We start from the raw sequence: 21,318 nt of genomic DNA on the forward strand, positions 1-21,318 counted from the left end.
CCTGGACCTGTATAGAATGCTGCAGGAAAGTACTTTGGTCAGAACAAACACTGCACAGGGTTCCATTGCGCAGGGTCCAGCGCCATAAGGCTGCATTACAGACAAACCTTGAGGAATTTTATCTCCTTCCAATGAGGCCTGGGTACCATCCATTTTGGCTGACAACTTTTTCCAACGGATTGAAGTCCTTGATTCTCAGTAGAACCGTTACAGACCTCTAAGAGCACATGCATCACATCAGTGACCACCACCTTACAGACACTGGCGAAAAAACTGAGGTACTTCCTGTGTAGGAGGGGTTATATAGGGGAGGACTTCCTGTTTGACTATCTGCCAGTATCCATTCACCTATAGGTGGCGTATAGCCAACTGTTCCTGTCTACACACTTTTGGGTATTCCCATTTACCCTTAATTGTTCCAGTGTCTTCTGATGCATTTCAATAATGTCAAAGAAATAAAAAAAATCCACATGGAAGGTCCTTATAATGGCCACAGAAGGTAGGCTGACCCAGGAACTGAGGGATCTCACCAACAAAGTGTCCAAAAGGAGTGTTGGAAGGTTTAACTCTACAGCATTGACTAAAAACGAAGATATCAATTTTGGGTGGGCCAACATTTGCAAAAAATTACAACAGGCAAAAACAGAACAGAAACCAATCAGATTTCAGTAAACTTTAGTTAAAGCAGTTAAGAGATTTTCTAATTGGTCAGGGGCATCGATATAGGGTTACGGACAACACCCGAGTCACACCCGCCAGAATCTAGGAGGCGCTCTAAGGAGTTAAATACAAAGAGTACATATGGGAAACATGAATAATAAAGAACTTGTGTCCTTCCTGCACTCCGTGATTCCACCACCCCTGGATACAGGACCAGCCTTATCTTCACACTGTTGGCAGAGGGCTGCAACTTTTCCCACCGGGCTATCACCAGTCCCAACATGGCCTATGGTACCCCCTTTCCATGTTTTACCAGCAAGCCTTTTGGATCGTGTTAACTCTTCTCCACCCAGAAGTCACTAGTGGTACTGTTTGCTTTTTTAACATTTTTTATTTTTATTCTTGTCTTTTTAAGTTCAAGCCTCCTTGTAGTCCTGGTTTGATTGGCCTACAGTGCAATAAACAAGTTCTTTATTATTCATGTTTCCGATATGTACTCTTTGAATTTAACTCATTAAGCACCTCCTAGAAGTAGTCTTTTTTTGCATACTCATTTTTCCAGTGGTTGGCGGATGCACTGGGTTCTAGTCCATCAAAACTTGTTGGGTTATGACATTTCCACATATGACTTACAGCTCTAGCGCTTAAGGATTTTGTTGTTGTTCCCTTCATCCCTGCACTCACGGCTGGGACCAGGGGAGAGCAGCCTGGAGCAGTGTCCACAAAAGAGAAATGACAGAGAGGAGAGAGCTGGGAGTGCGGGCTGTACACCGCCCTCCTGTCAGCAGAGCGATCCTCCTTAAAGCATATGACACAGGATCGCTCTTACATCTGCATTTTCCTTCCCTGCTGCTGGGAGATCAAACTGTGTAAGTCCAATCCTGTGTCATCTGCTGTACGGAGGATCGCAGCTGACACATGTGAGAGAACAGAACCTCTACCTGGTTTCCTAGGGGGAGAAGGGGAACTGTGCTAGGAGAAGGAATGGGAGAATACGCGCTAGGAGGGAGGTGGTAGTGGGGTTAGGGGAATTTGTGCTAAAAAGAGGGATATGGGGGGGGGGGGGGGGGGTAGTGGTATGAGAGGGGATTGGGGGGAATTTGTGCCATGAAGGGGGATTTGTGCTATGAGAGGGGATTGGCTGGGTTTGTGTGAGGAGGGGGGATTTGTGCTGTGAAAGGGGATTGGGGGGGGGGGGTTTGTGCTAAGGGGGGGGGTCTGTGCTAGGAGAGGGGATTAGGGAGGTTTGTGCAAGGAGGGGGGGGGATTTGTGGGAGGAGGGGGGATTTATGCTAGGAGAGGGGATAGGGAGGGTTTGTGCTTAAGGGATTTGTGCTAGGAGAGGGGATTGGGGGTATTTGTGCTAGGAGGGGAATTTGCCAGGGAATTTGTGCCAGGAGCAGCAAAGGGGGGGCACACCATGTTTTACCACACCAGGTGACACCACCCTCAGTGACGGCACTGCGATTGGTCGCAGTGAGTTACCAGACACTGCCTATTTTTATTGCTCTATTTAGTGAATAAAACCAGCATGCATCTGTTACTGTTTGTTCTTACGCTTTAGACTTAGGAGATTTGGATCCTTTTAACAGCTGCTGTTCATCATCTTTGTTGAATATGGAAGTCACATCCTTCCAGCCTCGAAAACTGGCACCTTGAACCTGGAAAAAATGAAAAAGGACTTTATTTATATAATGTGGACTTGTACACATAAAGGAGTTATGTGGTTTGGTGCCACTCAAGAGTAAGGGACAGAATTATTTCATTTATAATTTAAGTATGTGGAATACAGCCTATTTCCAGAATCAACACTCAGTCTAACAGTACGTGCTTTATTCTGCAGCCTGGAAAATGATCATCCTCAAAAGTTGGAACCTTTATAGCATCTTGGAAAAAAAAGAAGCATTTTGAACAGACAACAATAACAGCCTTGCTGAATTATAAAAATTTTCTAAAGTGTAGTACAGTTGGTTGAGCAATGTAGACACCGTAGACTGAAAACTATACCTCTTCTACAGACAGCAAAGGAATAAAGGTTCATTTGTTCTGCTCTCCTCTCACATGTACTTTCAGTTACACTGGGAAGATAAACCCATGGAGAGGAGGCAACTCTTTGAAGCGTGAAAGACAAAAAGTGTAGATCTGGGCAAATAACAAAACGAACTTCAGTAAATCTCTGCTTTACACATACATTTCAACAGGCCTCTTCAAAAACACTGGACATAAAGAAAAGTCAAGAAAATGGCTGTTGACCTAATAGAAATCAAGTAAGCTTCTAGTTTCCTGTGGTGGACACTGCCATTGCTGCACTAAAGTCCCAAGTAGTTATCAGGCCTGTCTGAGTTCTCCTCCCGTTGGACTACAGAACACCTCCCCCAAAAGTTGTGGAAATGGGCAACACCTTTTGTAGACTAAATCAGGAGACCAGATTGGGGTAATAACACTGCTCCTCAATAGACAAAGCACAATGAGCAAGTGTCTGCCTAGGTCAAAAGTGTGTCACTGGGAGCAGGGCTGCTGTTAGAAATCATGGGGCCCCATACTGCCTACCTGATAGGGCCCCGCTCCCCCAGAAAATATCAAATTATAATTTTGCCAAATACACCAAAATCATTATTACATGACATTTTTAACGCTCCCCTCACTCTCCATACTCAAACATCCCTTTGTGTGCCTGCAGCAGCTGCCAGTGGATAGCTATGCCTAAGCAACAAAGATGTTGTGATACACGTCAGTGTTTGTCCTGCTTTTGTTGTCACATGAACGTTGACTATTCATTACAATAAAAGCTTTTATTGGAATGCGGCTGTCCAGAATCCATTTCTTCAACAGCGCTGCAGGGGGAGGCAGAAGAGGATCTGTGTCTGCCAGCAGCAAGGCAGTACAGGTGGCTCGCCTGCTCAGCAGGTGCCCGGGTCCCCCTTTTGAACTGATGGGGCCTGGGGCCAGTACAGGAGGGCTGGCTGTACTGCCTTATTAGCTGCCCTGACTGGGTGGTTTATCAAGAGGAAAATAAAAAAGCAAGTCTAAATAAAGGTGGTTAATTCAGCCACCATAACCAAAAACTGATATGTTCTTAGGTTTAGGTACACCTACATGTTTCCCTGTTTTTATTTAAAATTTGCTTTCTTTTATGATAAAACATTTTCCCTATAGCACAAAATACAATTCATTTTTCCCATGGTAAGTACTCATCCCGAAGAATAATATTCTACTGTGATAATAATGTAATTTATAATTTCTCATTTTCTATAGCCGATTAGGTTATGGGAAAGAGACACTGAATGGAAATTAGTTTACTAGCCAATTAGTTGTTAGTACCAATAGAAGCCATTGTTCTTCTTTGGGTTAGTAAATGTTGGTTATGTGAGCTAGCTTTCAGAATGGATGGCTTATCAACAAACCAAAGTTTTTATTTTGTTTATAGGTCTTTACATACATGTACATCAGTCTTCTGGCATTTGTTCATGTGTTTGCAACAAGTTATATATCAGTTACTATGCCTTTACTGCAAAAATTAGTATGAATTTGCTAACAATGTGACAGTTCCGTGCATTAACATTACTTATTTTAGTACACTGTGCATTAACGCACCTTGGAGCTGCTGGTATGAATGAAGCCCAAAGCAGTTCTCCTGTGTTGAACATTAATATGTTCAATCTGTTGACAAGAACAAACTCAAATAATAGATATACTGAGGATTAAAGGGATTCTAAAGTCACAAGGTTTTTTTTTTTTTTTTTTTTACCTTAACCACTTGACCTTCAGAAGATTTACACCCTTCATGACCAGGCCATTTTTTGCGATCCGACATTGCGTTATTTTGACTGACAACTGCGCAGTCGCTCAACACTGTACCCAAATAAAATGTAGGTCCTTTTTTTCCCCACAAACAGAGCTTTCTTTTGGTGGTATTTGATCACCACTGCATGTTATTTGTTGTGCTATAAACAAAAAAAAAAAAAAAGAAAGGAAAGAAAAAAACTATTTTTGGGGGGAAAAAACCCATATTTTTTTTACTTTCTGCTATAAAATATATCCAATAATACAAAAAAAAAAAAAAAATCAAATTTCTTCATCAATTTAGACCAACATGTATTCTGCGACATATTTTTGGTAAAAAAAAATCCCTATAAGCGTATATTGATTGGTTTACGCAAAAGTTATATCGTCTACAAACTATGAAACAGTATATATACACTGAATTTTTTTTTATACTAGTAAATAGTGATCAATGACTTCTAGCGAGACTGCGATATTGCAGCAAACAGTCGAACACTAACTGACCCTTTGTTGAAACCAATGACACTAATAAAGTGATCAGTGCTAAAAATAGGCACCAACATTGGGTGGGAAGGAGTTAAACATCTAGGGCGATCAAAAGGTTAACTGCTTTTACTCAGGGAAGTGATGGATTTTATTAATTCCTTTCTCCGCCCCCCACCCCCAATCAGAACAGAGATCTGCCTTGTTTGCATAGGCAGGTTGCAGTTCTGTCTCTCTGTCTTATGATCGGTGGGTGCCGAGGGACATCCAGTGCCCAGCACCCGCAGGTCAGCTTCCTAGGTGGAAGTGCAGAATTACATTACATTATTTATATATATATATATATATATATATATATATATATATATATATATACACATACACACACACACACACACGATTCTGCACAGGAGGGCTGCCCTGTAGCAGTAATATCAGCATTGGGACGGTCCTCAACTGGTCAATGCATTCCATGGTCTCACAGGGCAGGTTGACAGCAGTGGGAGCCTTTGGCATTACTGTCAACCAAATCCAGTAAAGAGGGAGGAGGGGGCAGGGTCCAGACCACACACAGACCAGCTGGTGAACAAGCCTGCACATGTGCCCTCATAGCAAGTGGCATACTATAGGAGCACACGGAGAAAAGGAGGAGCGGACAGTACCGAAGGGAAACCCCAGAAGAGGAAGCAAGGGGCCACTCTGTACAACAGCAGGGCGCAGAGCAGGCAAGTATAAACCTGTTTAACTTTAAGTAAAAAAAAAAAAGAAATTGAGCTTTTACACTTTAATATTTCCTGTTCATTTTTTGTGCATGGGATCAAAACCAACTTAGCACTTCATAGTCCCTGTATTGTCCTGTACATGCACACAGGTTCGTTTAATGTCCTTTTTAGGCAGTTGAGGCCTTTTTTGGAAAGAAAAAAGTTCAGATGCTGAGTTTAGAGGCATTTCAAGCACCAAATGCTTCTAAACGTGACTAAACGCAGTAACTCGCGTTTCGGTTACAGTGTTTTCATTTTTGGCTATTTTGAAAAAAAAACATTTTTTTTCAAACGCTTCTAAATGCAAATGCGGCTAAACGCGGCATGTAAACGCAGCAAAACGGATGTTTTAAATGTGGGTTACTACCTGTCAAGTTAAATCGTTCAGGAGAGGTTGTAAAAACGTCCCATGTACATTAAGCCTAATGCTGCAGCCAGGGCCGTCTTTACCGCAGGGCAAATGGGGCATCTGCCCAGGGCCCCGCCATTATTGGGGGCCCAAACCGGCTGCCCCCAGAGCCCGCGCTGCCTGCTGCCTTTTTTCAGCCAAGTTCCTCCACCTCTGGGATCTGGTGCCGGCTGCTCACTACTGTCCCTTGTAAAAAGGGGCGGGGGATGTACACAGGCAGAAGCTGCTCCACAGACAAGCGGTAAGTTACAGCTTCTCTTCTGCTGCCACACTGTGATGTTAGGTGATCGGAATGCTCAGTATTGAAAGGGGGAGGAAGGGGGATTGATGCCAGAGAAATGTGTATTGCTGGAGGGTGGGCTCCAAACTAATCTGGGGAGAGGAGAGCTCTCTACTTGGGGAAGGGTGGGGGGCGACTTGGATGTACACAGCTCACCCCTAAACCCTGCGCACCGTACACAGCTCACCCCTAAACCCTGCGCACCGTACACAGCTCACCCCTAAACCCTGCGCACCGTACACAGCTCACCCCTAAACCCTGCGCACCGTACACAGCTCACCCCTAAACCCTGCGCACCGTACACAGCTCACCCCTAAACCCTGCGCACCGTACACAGCTCACCCCTAAACCCTGCGCACCGTACACAGCTCACCCCTAAACCCTGCGCACCGTACACAGCTCACCCCTAAACCCTGCGCACCGTACACAGCTCACCCCTAAACCCTGCACTTTGTACACAGCTCACCCCTAAACCCTGCACTTTGTACACAGCTCACCCCTAAACCCTGCACTTTGTACACAGCTCACCCCTAAACCCTGCACTTTGTACACAGCTCACCCCTAAACCCTGCACTTTGTACACAGCTCACCCCTCAATCCTGCACTCTGTACACAGCTCACCCCTCAATCCTGCACTCTGTACACAGCTCACCCCTCAATCCTGCACTCTGTACACAGCTCACCCCTCAATCCTGCACTCTGTACACAGCTCACCCCTCAATCCTGCACTCTGTACACAGCTCACCCCTCAATCCTGCACTCTGTACACAGCTCACCCCTCAATCCTGCACTCTGTACACAGCTCACCCCTCAATCCTGCACTCCATACACAGCTCACCCCTCAATCCTGCACTCCGTACACAGCTCACTCCTGAATCCTGTACTCCGTACACAGCTCACTGCTAAACCCTGCACTTCATACACAGCTCACCCATAAACCCTGCACTCTGTACACAGCTCACCCCTCAATCCTGCACTCCATACATAGCTCACCCCACTCTGTACATAGCCCACCCCTTAACCCTGCACTCTATACATAGCTCAGCCCTCCACACTGCTCTACCACAGGTGGCATGACTAGTCATTTATTTCTGGCAACCTGTCTTCGGGGATACTGCTCCTATTGGGCTCTGTTCCCTGCTCCGTTCCTAGTTAACCTTCATAGTTGTGTGTGCCCTGCTCTGCTCACTGCTAATAGCAAGTTCTAGGAGTTTTCTGTCTATTGGTGGGTCCCCTCACCTCCCCAGTCCATGGTGTGCAGGCAGATGATGTGCTGTATCCTTCAGTAACCAATCAGTGAGCTGTATTGATGTGCTGTGACCTCTAGCAACCAATAAATAAGTGGTAATAATGCACAGTAACCTCTAGCAACCAATCACTGAGCGGTAATAATGTGCAGTAACCTCTAGCAACCAATGAGTGAGCGTGTAGCCTCTAGCAACCATTTTCACTGGCAAGTTGTACACTTACAGAGCACTTGAAGCACAAGTTCTAGTTGAGCTTCAAGTGGAGTAACCAATCAGCTCACTGATTGGTTACTGAAGGATACAGCACATCATCTCAATGAGTGAGCGGTAAGCATGTAACCTCTAGCAACCAAGAATGTGCAGTAATCTCTAGCAACCAATTGGTTAGCAGAAATGGTGTGCTATGACCTCTGGCCACCAATCGCAATTGCTGCCTGACTTGATTTTGAGTCTAGCTGCCATTTATTGTATGTCTCATAGTGGGGGGGATCTGGGGGGCCCAAAGGAAACGTTTGCCCAGGGTCCAATCAATATTAAAGTCGGCCCTGGCTGCAGCTCTGAGCCTCTCACTTTCACAACCCACAGAATGTAATTCATTCAATATGCTCTATCATGGCTTTACGGTCTTTACTGTAACCAAAATAGTTCTCATTAATGATTGTCATCTCTATTTCAATTTTGTATTTAGCGGTTTGCCTAGAGTTGTACCTCATTTATAGTTGCATACCACCTTCTCCCTCCACAGGTCTGCTCAGTAATGAAAGACATTTTGCATGACATTTTGTATAGCACAAAGAAGCATTTGTTTTCCTCCTACCTGCTGTCTGAGACTCCAGTAGGCTTACTGGAAAAGAACAAACTATACATAATTTGATTAAACAGACGAACAGGAATGTCTTATAAAAGGTAGAAGGATGCGCCCATAAATATTTTGTACCAGGGGCCTTAGGCTTTTTACTTACAGCACTGCACATGTTATTCTGTAGTCGCCTTTAGCTATGCCCATCACAAAGGCATTTTTAGCACAGGTGCTAGGATGTAAAGCAAGCTGCAATACTCTGTATGAAACACAATGACCCTTCCAATAAAAAGCAACTAAATACATAAGGTCAGATTACAGTCAAGCAGCACAGTGATATGAAAGCAAATCTATAACACTACAGTAAATTTCTGCACTTCTTACAGAATACATCTGAATTCTAAGCTTTTGTCGGTTGTGGCTTGGCTGACATAGCTGAGCTGCTCCCTTTGCTATATGTGCACTCAGGATGCTTCCTTCCTTTACTTCCTGCAAGCAGCGGAAAATTGACAATACTTGAACTATACAGAATAAACCTCTCCTGAGCTCATTCATGCTGTGAAGATGCTTGTCTCTACATCTTCTGCCAAGTGTCCGATTATTGCATGCTGTGAAAAACAGCACCCACAATGGCCTGGAAGGAAGAAAGGACAAGGAGGGATGAAAACCTCCAGATCTCTTTCCAGGAATTCACTGACAGGCATAACGTTTTGATGTGTATTATGGGACCGCATGTGACAGATCATTAAAGCATAACTCCAGGCAAATAAAGAAAAAAAAAAAAACAATCTTTTTTAGCTTTGTTACAAATTACAATCTTTACACGTACTTTGAAATAGTGCTAGCAAAGCTTCCCGATATGTATCATCTTATGACAAACCCCCGCAAGCAGAGATCAGATTGAGATTGAAAGATTATGCAACATGAACTGATCAGGTAGTATTGCATTGCCTAGTTCTACCATGTAGCATTTTCAATTGAATGGATATGGCAATAGTAAACTTACAGAGAGATGAGAGCCTTGTAACAATGGGCAGGTAGGTGACATAGCAGTGGCAGCAGTTATGAAGGGTAACAACTGTGTGCATATCACAGGTGTGGCTGAGCAGTCAGCTCACCTATATCAAGGGTCTCCAAACTTTAGAAACAAAGGACCAATTTTATGCTCCTCAAACTTTAGGGGGGCCGGACTATGGCCAGTGGGAGTTAATAATGCCATAGACTTGGTGGTCAGTGGGAGTAAAAAAAATTACATCAGTGGTGTCAGTGGGAGGAATGGTGCCCCATCATTAGAGTCAGTGGGTTAATTTGTTCCCCATCTATGCTGTCAGTGACAGGAACAGTCCCCTGTCTTTTTCTGTGTCAGTGGAAGGAATAGTATCTTGTATCAGTGGAATAAAATGGTACCCCAAGGGCTAGATAAAGGCAAGCAAAGGGCCAAATCTGGCCCTTGGGCCGCAGTTTGGAGACCTCTGACCTATATAAATAACATCTGTCTGGTTGGAGTTTCGCTTTAAATACTTCTTGTATAAAATAACAATATGTTAAAGCTATGCAAATCTGCTGAAATCATTCGTAACAACTCATAAAAGTGTCAATGCCAACATCATTTTCCCGCCAATGTATTTGGGAAGTCAGGTCGCCTTGTAAAGCAATTCTTGGCAGCACTCAAATTATATAGATTCATTTTTCAATGCTTACATTTTTTGACCATCAAAAACGCAACTTTGGACACAGATTCTTTGTTTTGGATAGAGCAAGGAAGTGAAAGTCTGCCTTCATGTTACTGCCGTCACCAGAAAAGGAGAAGAGTGGAAATCCCACTAAGGATTCACGTACACTAGCAGCTTCTAAGCTTGAGTTTAGGAGCTTTTGGGATTTTTTTGCCAATGCTCCTAAATTCAACTTCATAAACACCTGTGTCCATGTACACATAGGCTTTTAGCAGAGTTTAGGAGCTTCCGCGATCAGGCGAGCTTCAACCACCCTCTCCTAAACGTGGAAGAATCGCATTCAGGATAGGTACATTTTGACAGCTGCACACAGGAAAACGCTGCAAAATCGGGGCAAAATCCGATCTGATAATAACAGCCGTGTGCAAATCCAGTCCCCATCCCTCTGGTGGATTGAATGGCAGTAAGGTATAAATGGTCAGGTTGTCCCTTCAGATGCCAAAGGATCAGGAAAGATCATGTGATCACACAACAGCACTGCAGGAATAAGGTACCGATTTTAATAGAAGACAAAATCCAGTGGCATGATATACATGATGTGAATGAATTATGGCAATTAAAACTTCTCTTTTTAGTACCACTTTGAAGTAAAGAAAGGCAAGGTGCAGCACATTAAAGCGGAGTTCCACCCAAAAGCGGAACTTCTGCTTTGAGCACTCCTCGCCCCCTGACATGACATATTTGGCATGTCATTTTTTTGGGGGGGGGGGGGGTGTACCCCCTTTTTAGTGGGACTTTCTGTCCCACTTCTTCCTTCCTGTTCTCAGCCGCCTAAGCGACTCCTCCTCTCACCCTAGGCGGCCCCTCCCTGCCAGCAATCTTCTGGGACACAACTCAGGTCCCAGAAGAGTGGCTGGCCAATATGGCTGGACCGTGGGACAGGTAAGTGTCGGTTTATTAAAAGTAAGCAACTATGCTTTTTTTTAGCTGCTTTTAATAAAATAAAAAATGGGTGGAACTCAGCTTTAATTTTGTGAAGTCTATGATGCTGAAATAACCAGCATGGTTTTACAGAATAGCTATATATAAAGAATGAGGTACCATTTTGGGTTCTGACTGGATTGGGAAGAATAGCCAACATAGTCACTGTGCCAGCCAAGCAGGAGATCACAGAAGGCAGAATCATCTTGTTCAGATGTCTCTAAATGCATGAGTGCTTGCATACAGTCTGCCTTTCTGCAGCAGGGGTGTAAAACCCAAGCCAGTAAACTGTAGGCTTCTGTTGTCAATCCTTGTGGGAAACCCAGATCCAGCTTGCTGTTACACTGGAAGGTAATCAGATCTACAAAGACAACAGCAGTAAGTCTGTTATATCATGTATTCTCCAGCACACACCAAAGACTGCAGCCAAGATGCAGAGTGTCATGTCAACGCACTGTATGTGCACTCAGTAAATCAATACTTAAGTTGCTAAATCAGGTATGTTTTATTACATTTTAAATTCAGATGTTTAACAGTGGTAAAGCAGCATACTTAACTTTCCACTAAGCAGACAAATCTTTCATATAACATATGATGTTAAAAAGTCTTAGTTTTAGGGCTGCAACTAACGATTATTTTCATAATCGATTAGTTGGACGATTATTGTTTCGATTAATCGGTTAATAACCTTAAAAAAAAGTGTGGTGTATAATTTAGTTGCTATGTATAGTTTGAAAAAAGGCAATTTATTCCTAAATATCTTAATACGCAGGGGTAAATATAAATAACCAACTATATGGTTAGGGAGTAAAATCTTTAATCCTCTCTGAGAATAACAGACAGAAGAGATATACTCTATATACTATTAGAGGTTGAATCTGGACTTTAAAGAAAAAAAATTTCTAGACTGTTTTGCAGATTTTCAAACAGAACTGTAATATTATATGCTTTTCTGCAGCTTCTCCATTGAAGTATATTGAACCAAAAAAGCACCGTTTTGGCATTGAAAAAGGTCCTTGACCCTTTCCAAATACACAGCAGCTGAAAAAAGCATAGATGTGAACGTTAAATAAACTGTAGTGCATTTCAGCAAAAAGCACCAAAAAAACACACGGGTGGGAACCAGGCCTAAGACATTTAGTAACATAATGGAGTTAAAAAAAAAAATAAAATTTTTTTTTTTACTGTGCAACAGTGAAACTAATATTTACAGTAGAGATTATTTGCTCTTTTTGTACTATATAGGGCTAATTTTAGCTTTTTTAATCCCATTATGTTACTGGCCGATTAATCGATTATGAAAATAGTAATCGATTAATTTCATAAATCGATTAGTTGTCGATTAATCGATTAGTTGTTTCAGCCCTACTTAGTTTATAAGTTTAAAGCTTGGCTTTCCAACACCATAGTTTACATAAGTAAAACATCAAAGCCACATTTTGTCAGGATAACACATTTTTCGTACTTTGAAATACGACTGGTATTTGACAAAGGATCATTCCCTGAGAAGAGTTACGGTAATTCATATCAAGTTCCCAGCATAAAGGACCGCCCTGGGCAGCAAATTTACAAGCTAGCTATAATATATACAACAAAATGACACACCTTGACAAATCGCACGCTAGTATCCTTTATGTTGCACTTTCAATATTTTAATATCTGCCTGGAGCTCCACTTTAATTTATGCAGGTATGTGTTCATTAAAAATGAATCACATTTTTAAAAATGCAAATAGTGTACATACTTATACTTTACTTGCATCAGCCTCCTGTATTCCCCTGTAGAGCCAAGCTCACACTTGTATATAGAGGGGCAGCAAAGGGAGCCCATCAGGTGCGCTTCAGTGCTCATAAGCTTACATGGATCCAAAGGGCCTGGTATGGATAGTGAGGGGGGGGGGGGGGACCCATGCAGCTTTTTTCTCATTTTGTTATTGTCTGCAATTGTTTTGTTCACATTCAGCTGTCAGCAGGGAACCCCGCTGACAACTGATGACTCATCCACTGTTAAGGACACGGAGGCTGACTTGCTCCTTAATATGGCGCTCCACCAGTTTTTGTGTTTATTAAAAGTCAGCAGCTGACTTTTAATAAACACACACTTACCTGTCACATGGTCTAGTGATGCGGCCACCCGAACCCTCGCTCCTCTCAGCGCCGACATCACTACTGTGGGCACCCGGCTGTGACAGCTTGAGTGGCCGGGCAATCTTCCGGGATTTGTGACGTGTCCCAGATGACTGCTGGGAGGGAGGGGGAGAGGAGGAGTCACCTAGGCGGCCTGGAGCAGGAGCTGGGTACCTGTGAAAACTAGGTACCTGCTCCCCCCCCCCCCAAAACAAAATTGCATGCCAAACGTGGCAAGTCAGGGGGTCAGGACTCCTTAAGGTGGAACTCTACTTTAACAACCAGCTATTCAATGTTTGTTAAGGACACCAGCGGCCTCCATTTAGAAAAACAAAAAAAAAATGCTGGGCACTGGTGTTTAGCAGAGTTTAGGAGCTGTCAGCCATTTTCCTGCCAGAATGCACTGGTAGTGGGTTTTTTCATACTCTGCTAAAAGCCTATGTGTGCATGAACACATAGGATAGCATGCTGGGGAGTTTAGAGGCAGTTATAAAAAAAAAAAAAAAAAAAAAAAAAAAAAAAAAGGTTTGACGCATCTGACAGTAGCGTCAAAAACGTCCAGTGTGCATGAGTCCCATTACTTAAAACAAAAAAAGTAGAAATAAAGTCAGGGCAGCAGTCTGACTCTGCTATCTGGCAGAACTGAGGTAAATATATAAATATCATTTTTTTTTTTCTAATTCGTGGATAATGAATTACCCCTTTCAGTTATTTGAACACAAAACTGAGGCCTCAATTTGTCCACACTATATAGTAATTGGAAGGCAATGCTATTCCTAGCCTTAAATTCTGGGCCATGGGGGGTAATCAGATGCATTTTAACAAACACACACAGACACGTTTCTTTGCCAGTGGAAAGCCAAAGTGTTTACATTGGCACCAACATTAATGGCTACTTAAAATTTGGAAGCGCTGCAAAACCCAAATACAATACACACAATTTCATCCAAACAGGCAGGGTAACTACGGATACAGACAATAACTATGTTGATTATGCTCTTCCAAAATTTGCTCAATGAAAATATTCCATGAGATACTCATCTAATGTAGGTATCTACTGCTATAGATGACATTTAGTTTGCTAAAGAACTGGGTATTCTAACAACTTTCATTTTTCTGGTTAATAAAATATATTTTCTTCCTTTTTCATCCTCTATTAAATTAGTGCTGCCAATATCCCGAAGGCTGTTTGCAGCCACTTCCTATCTACATGCATGTACTCCAGCATTGCATTTCTCAAAGCAGGTTTCATGATGGTGACACTGACAACAATGGGCCATGCCTGTATAATATGTATTGGAGACAACTGCTTGCACTCAGAGAGCTGGCCACAGATGGGTCAGTTTAGACTTTCCCTGCTGGCTGAATACACTGATCAGCGCTGGCACATATAGCTAGCTATAACCAGCAGTGCTGATTGTGTGGCATTTATTCTACAGGCCAGTAGTACAGATGGACCCAGGTTATTACATTTTGTTGAAGCCAAGAGCAGACACTTCCTTATTGGACCCCGTCTCAAAAACGATTTGTCACTTTCTTCAATTAAATATGTACATTTCCTGCATTCATTTCAAGTCTTGGCTCAGTTAAAGAGGAAGGCTCACAGAAGCTTTATAGTGCAAAAGTTCAAAAAATTATGTAAAAATGTAGCGCATGGTGAACATACATAAATACCGTAATAATGGTAAAAATAATATAGTCCATATAACCATAAGTCCTTCGACCAAGTGTAGTAAACTAAATATGTGACAAGAAAAGTCTGAATTGCTGATGGCAAACAGGTAAATGGTGTGGTGTCAAGTTGTGTGTAAACACGGATGCAACAACTCAGGATGATGGATTTCCAAGTGTTGATAAAGGATATGTAGATCCGTACAAGAGAGCAACTTCAGATGAAAACAACATCAATGGATGAATAATAAGTGCATGCTCTTACCGGATCAAGTGGACTCCACTGTCAGCGACATGGAGTCTTGAAGGCAATACACCACACAGGGCGGATAGGGGGATATCCAGGTAGTTGGAACCTCCGAGGCAAATTCCACAGGAACTCCAGGGATCATCAAGATAAGTGGTCACTACTGGAACTCACGTTTGAAGTCATGGAGATAAGGTGTACCAGGTATGGCAAAAGCTGGACATTCACTTCTTTATCCAAAACTTGGCTGGAATTTCTTTAAAGATACATATTTCAAAAATATGTTTCTGTATATAATTTGTTAGTGAATTTGTGCCATGTTTGAAACAGTGGTGCTGTATAGCTGACTAGGCTAAGAAGTGAATGTCCAGCTTTTGCCATACCTGGTATACCTCATCTCCTGCATGTATCTTTGCCTGTCAAATGTCTCCCCTCTGTCTGTTATTAGACCCGAAAAACTGCATATTCTGTGGGCGGGTCTGTTGTCTGGAGCTCGGTGGGTGGAGTCGTGATGTCAGTAGACTCCCCACCCACCTCTACACTCCCCTTGTCAATATGCATTTCTCCTGTGTATTTCTTACACTGAACTTCTGCTATGATCTCTAACATCCAGTGAAAAGACAGGAACATGACTTCAGCATGCCAAATCATGGTGAGGTGTGGAACAGCCAATCCTTGCAGAGCTGTTGAAGAAAGGAGTGGGAATTAAAAAATAATGCCTGTGTCTTAGGCTAGTGCACGAGATGTAAATCACCTGTCACTCCCAGCAAGGGGGAGGATTTGACAAAGTTTTTCTCTGTCAAGTTTTATCTCACTGAACAATAAAAGAGGAGGATTGCTCAGAGATGGTTTAACTCTGTGTGGCAAGACTGGGCTCAAATGATAGGAAATCTTATACTCTACAGTATGATATAAAAAAAAAAATTGGGGTTTACATCCACTTTAACTCTTATGTTCTCCTGGCAGCAAAATTTGTCCTGTCATCTCTCTTGCTTTTTTTTCCTCCCTCCCTAATCTGTGTTCTCTCCGCACAGTTCTGTTGCTTTCTTCACTGATTTTAGGCACAGTGCCGAGAAAAAGAACAACTGAGCATATGCAGAGCAGGGTGAGACGTGCATTACTGGATTTTAAACAGTATAGGCACTTATTTTTAATGTTTTACATAGCTATACCTGCAAACTGGGTCAGCTTGAAGTGATCTAGCAGGACTTAATTTTCTTTTTTTTTTAAGCAGTTTATATCAGCACACATCTAAAAAGACTATACAGTATATTTCTTTATAAAACTACGCTATCTCTCCAATTCATCGTGTCTCTCACATTCCTTTAATGTCTAATGAGACTGGATGATTTATTACAAATGATTTATTACAAATGCATTTCCATAATTCAGTCTATTCAGTCTAATTCAGTCTATTTGATTGCATTAATGATTCCTTCCATGTGTCCTAATGGTATCAGACATACAGTGCCATGCAAAAGTATTCACCCCCTTGGCTTTTTACCTGTTTTGTTACATTACAGCCTTTAGTTGAATGTTTTTTTTTAATCTGAATTATATGTGATGGATCAGAACACAATAGTCTAAGCCCATAAAAAGCAACCGATTACCTTCAGAAGTCACATGATTAGTGAAATGATGTCCACTTGTTTGCACTCTAAGGGTCACATGATCTGTCATTACATATACACACCTTTTTTAAAGGCCCCAGAGGCTGCAACACCTAAGCAAGAGGCACCACTAACCAAACACTGCCATGAAGACCAAGGAACTCTCCAAACAAGAAAGGGACAATGTTGTTGAGAATTACAAGTCAGGGTTAGGTTATAAAAAAATATTCAACTCTTTGATGATCCCTAGGAGCACCATCAAATCTATTATAACCAAATGCAAAGAACATGGCACAACAGCAAACCTGCCAAGAAACGGCCGCACACCAAAATTCACGGACTGGGCAAGGAAGGCATTCATCAGAGAAGCAGCACAGAGACCTAAAGCAACCCTGGAGGAGCTGCAGAGTTCCACAGCAGAGACTGGAGTATCTGTACATAGGACGACAATAAGCCGTACGCTCCATAGAGTTGGGCTTTATGGCAGAATGGCCAGAAGAAAGCCATTACTTTCAGCAAAAAACAAAATGGCACATTTTGAGTTTGCGAAAAGGCATGTGGGAGATTCCCAAAATGTATGGAGGAAGGTGCTCTGGTCTGATGAGACTAAAACTGAACTATTTGGCCATTAAAGAAAATGCTATGTCTGGCCCAAACCCAACACATCACATCACCCAAAGAACACCATCCCCACAGTGAAACATGGGGGTGGCAGCATCATGCTGTGGGGATGTTTTTCAGCAGTCGGTACTGGGAAACTGGTCAGAGCTGAGGGAAAGATGGATGGTGCTAAATACAGGGATATTCTTGAGCAAAACCTGTACCACTCTGTGTGTGATTTGAGGCTGGGACAGAGGTTCACCTTCCAGCAGGACAATTAACCCAAACACACTGCTAAAGCAACACTTGAGCGGTTTAAGGGGAAACATGTAAATGTGTTGGAATGGCCTAGTCAAAGCCCAGACCTCAATCCAATAGAAAATCTGTGGTCAGCCTTAAAGAGCCTTAAAGATTGCTGTCCAAGTGCAAACCATCCAACTTCAAGGAGCTGGAGCAGTTTTGCAAGGAGGAATGGGCAAAAATCCCAGTGGTAAGATGTGGCAAGCTCATAGAGACGTATCCAAAGCGGCTCGGAGCTGTGATAGCTGCAAAAGGTGGCTCTACAAAGTATTGACTTTAGGGGGGTGAATAATTATGCACATTGACCTTTCCTGTTATTTTGTCCTATTTGTTGTTTGCTTCACAAAAAAAAAAAAAAAATCTTCAAAAGTTTGGGCATGTTCTGTAAATTCAATGATGCAAATCCTCAAACAATCCATGTTAATTCCAGGTTGTGAGGCAACAAAACACGAAAAATGCCAAGGGGGGTGAATAATTTTGCAAGGCACTGTAGGTAGAAAGGCTTAGAATGCGGCCACATGAAATTATGTGATATTAAAGAGGAAGTAAACCCCCGATGGGTTTTACTTCCTCTTTTGCTCCCCAAAAGGCCTGCAATGTAAAAGCATAATGGGCTAGTATGCATCGCATACTAGCCCATTATGTGACACTTACCTGCAAACGAAGCCCGCGCTGTCCCCTGCGCAGGCCGTGTCCATCTTCGCCCCTCTTCCTCACGGGGGCTGCAGACTCCGGCTCTGTGTCTGGTCGGAGTCGCGTGATGTCACTCATCAGTCACGGTACATGCTGGGGGAAGAAGTGGCACGGTGGTCTGTTTCTTCACAGCGCATGCACAGATAACGACATTGGCACACTACAAGTAAGATATCTCCTAAAGGGTGCACGTTTAGGAGATATTTCCACTACCTATACGTAAGCCTTATTCTAGGCTTACCTATAGCTAAAAGACAAACAAAAGGGTTTACAACCACTTTAACTGTCCCGCTACATATGTAAGTGAGCAAACGCAATACGGATTTACTCATACAGTAGTTTTTCTTAACCTATTAAAAAATATTGAAGGCAATAAAAATACTTCTGCAGGGTCAAACATTTTCATTCTAGTTTACTTTAGAAGATCATTGTCGTGCCATGGCAGACTACTGCTGGGGTGATAAAATGGCACGCACGGTACAGACTCAAGAATTATGTCATGAATGGAGGTTGGAGACAGAGGCACAGGAGCCAGAGATAGGTAGCGGGTTGACAACTAGAAGGAGGGGTAGAGGAAAGAACGCTAGGGAGGCCAGCCCTGAGTTGATACACCTCAACAAATATGCCAAGTTTCATGATGCTGGGGATATACAGTATCTACAAAAGCGAGTACACCCCTCACATTTTTGTAAATATTTTATTATATCTTTTCATGTGACAACACTGAAGAAATGACACTTTGCTACAATGTAAAGTAGTGAGTGTACAGCTTGTATAACAGTGTAAATTTGCTGTCACCTCAAAATAACTCAGCACAGCCATTAATGTCTAAACCACTGGCAACATAAGCAAGCACACCCCTTAGTGAAAATGTCCAAATTGGGCCCAAAGTGTCAATAGTTTGTGTGGCCACCATTATTTTCAAGCACTGCCTTAACTGGGCATGGAGTTCACCAGAGCTTCACAGCCTGCCACTGGAGTCCTCTTCCACTCCTCCATGACAACATCACGGAGCTGATGGATGTTAGAGACCTTGCACTCCTCTACCTTCTGTTTGAGGATGCCCCATAGATGCTCAATAGGGTTTAAGTCTGGAGACATGCTTGGCCAGTCCATCACCTTTACCCCTAGCTTCTTTAACAAGGCAGTGGACGTCTTGGAGGTGTGTTTGGGGTCGTTATGTTGGAATACTGCCCTGCAGCCCAGTCTCTGAAGGGAGGGGATCATGCTCTGTTTCAGTATGTTACAGTACATGTTGGCATTCATGATTCCCTCAATGGACCTGTAGCTCCCCACTGCCAGGAGCACTAATGCAGCCCCAGACCATGACACTCCCACCAACATGCTTGACTGTAGGCAAGACACACTTGTCTTTGTACTCCTCACCTGGTTGCCAAACATGCTCGACACCATCTGAACCAAATAAGTTTATCTTGGTCTCATCAGACCACAGGACATGGTTCCAGTAATCCACGTCCTTAGTCTGCTTGTCTTCAGCAAATGGTTTGAGGGCTTTCTTGTGCATCATCTTTAGAAGAAGCTTCCTTCTTGGACAACAGCTATGCAGACCAATTTGATGCCGTGTGCGGCGTATGGTCTGAGCACTGACAGGCTGACCCCCCCACCCCTTCAACCTCTGCAGCAATGTTAGCAGCACTCAAATGTCTATTTCCCAAAGGCAACCTCTGGCTATGACCCTGAACACGTGCACTCAACTTCTTTGGTCGACCATGGCGAGGCCTGAGTGGAACCTGTCCTGTTAAACCGCTGTATGGTCTTAGCCAACATGCTGCAGCTCAGTTTCAGGATCTTGGCCTTCTTCTTATAGCCTAGGCCATCTTTTTGTAGAGCAACCATTTTTTTTTCAGATCCTCAGAGTTCTTTGCCATGAGATGCCATGGTTTACTTCCAGTAACCAGTATGAGAGAGTGAGAGCAATAACACCAAATTTAACACACCTGCTCCCCATTCACACCTGAGACCTTGTAACACTAACGAGTCACATGACACCAGGGAGGGAAAATGGCTATTTGGGCCCAAATTGGACATTTTCACTTAGGGGATTACTCACTTTTGTTGCCAGTGGTTTAGACATTAATGGCTGTGTGTTGAGTTATTTTGAGGGGACAGCAAATTTACACTGTTTTGCAAGCTTTACACTCACTACTTTACATTGTAGCAAAGTGTCATTTCTTCAGTTTTGTCACATATAAAGATATAATAAAATATTTACAAAAATGTGAGGGGTGTACTCACTTTTGTGAGATACTGTAAGCTCACAGGGTGGCAGTGCTGGAGCAGGCGCCCTCCCCTAGCTACCAGGGAAGTAACGGCTCCGATGAGGGGGGGGCAGAGATGCAGGGAAGGTTAGACAGGTACTAGTAGTAGGGGACTCTATTAGGAGGACAGAGAGGGCAATCTGCCATAAAGACCGTGGTTGTGGAATAGTGTGTTGTTTACCGGGCTCTCAGGTTTGGCACATTGTGGAGCGAGTGGACAGATTATTGGGGGGGCTGGGGAAGACCCATTGACAGAGTAAGAGGAAGGTGGAGAGTCTTAAAAAATGTTTTTCAGGGATCAGACTGAGGAAAAGGACCTCCAAGGTGGTTTTCTCTTCTCTGAATTACTACCTGTGCCTCGAGCCACACCAGAGAGGCAGCAGGAGCTTAGGGAACTGAACAAGTGGCTGCGGAACTGGTGTAGGAAAGAGGGGTTCGGGTTCCTGGAGAACTGGGCTGACTCCTCAGTCGGTTACCGGTTCTTTAGTAAGGACGGGCTTCACCTTAATGGGGATGGTACAGCTCTATAGGGAAGAAAGATGGCAACAAAGTTGGAGGGGCTTTTAAACTAGGGGTGGGTTTAGAGGGAGCTATAATGGACAGTGAGCATAGGACAGAGGGGATTAGTGGAGACGCTAGTGATATCATATCCATAACATCTAATCCCAGGGTTAATGAGTTACCAAAGCAAAAACAGAGCCAGAGAAATCATCTGG

At 43.1% G+C, this 21,318-nt stretch overlaps 1 protein-coding gene across 3 annotated transcripts in view; it reads right to left on the reverse strand.

Annotated features, from left to right (window-relative positions):
• Positions 1–21,318, reverse strand: part of TDRP (testis development related protein) — a 237,132-nt gene that overhangs the window by 12,808 nt on the left and 203,006 nt on the right. For all 3 annotated transcript variants that reach the window (XM_073626621.1, XM_073626622.1, XM_073626620.1), the window contains one exon: positions 2,218–2,321. In XM_073626621.1, the coding sequence (XP_073482722.1) occupies positions 2,218–2,321 (104 nt within the window). The remainder of the gene's footprint in view (positions 1–2,217; positions 2,322–21,318) is intronic.

Source organism: Aquarana catesbeiana, linkage group LG04, assembly GCF_042186555.1.
Source record: "Aquarana catesbeiana isolate 2022-GZ linkage group LG04, ASM4218655v1, whole genome shotgun sequence".
NCBI classification, from domain to species: Eukaryota; Metazoa; Chordata; class Amphibia; order Anura; family Ranidae; genus Aquarana; species Aquarana catesbeiana.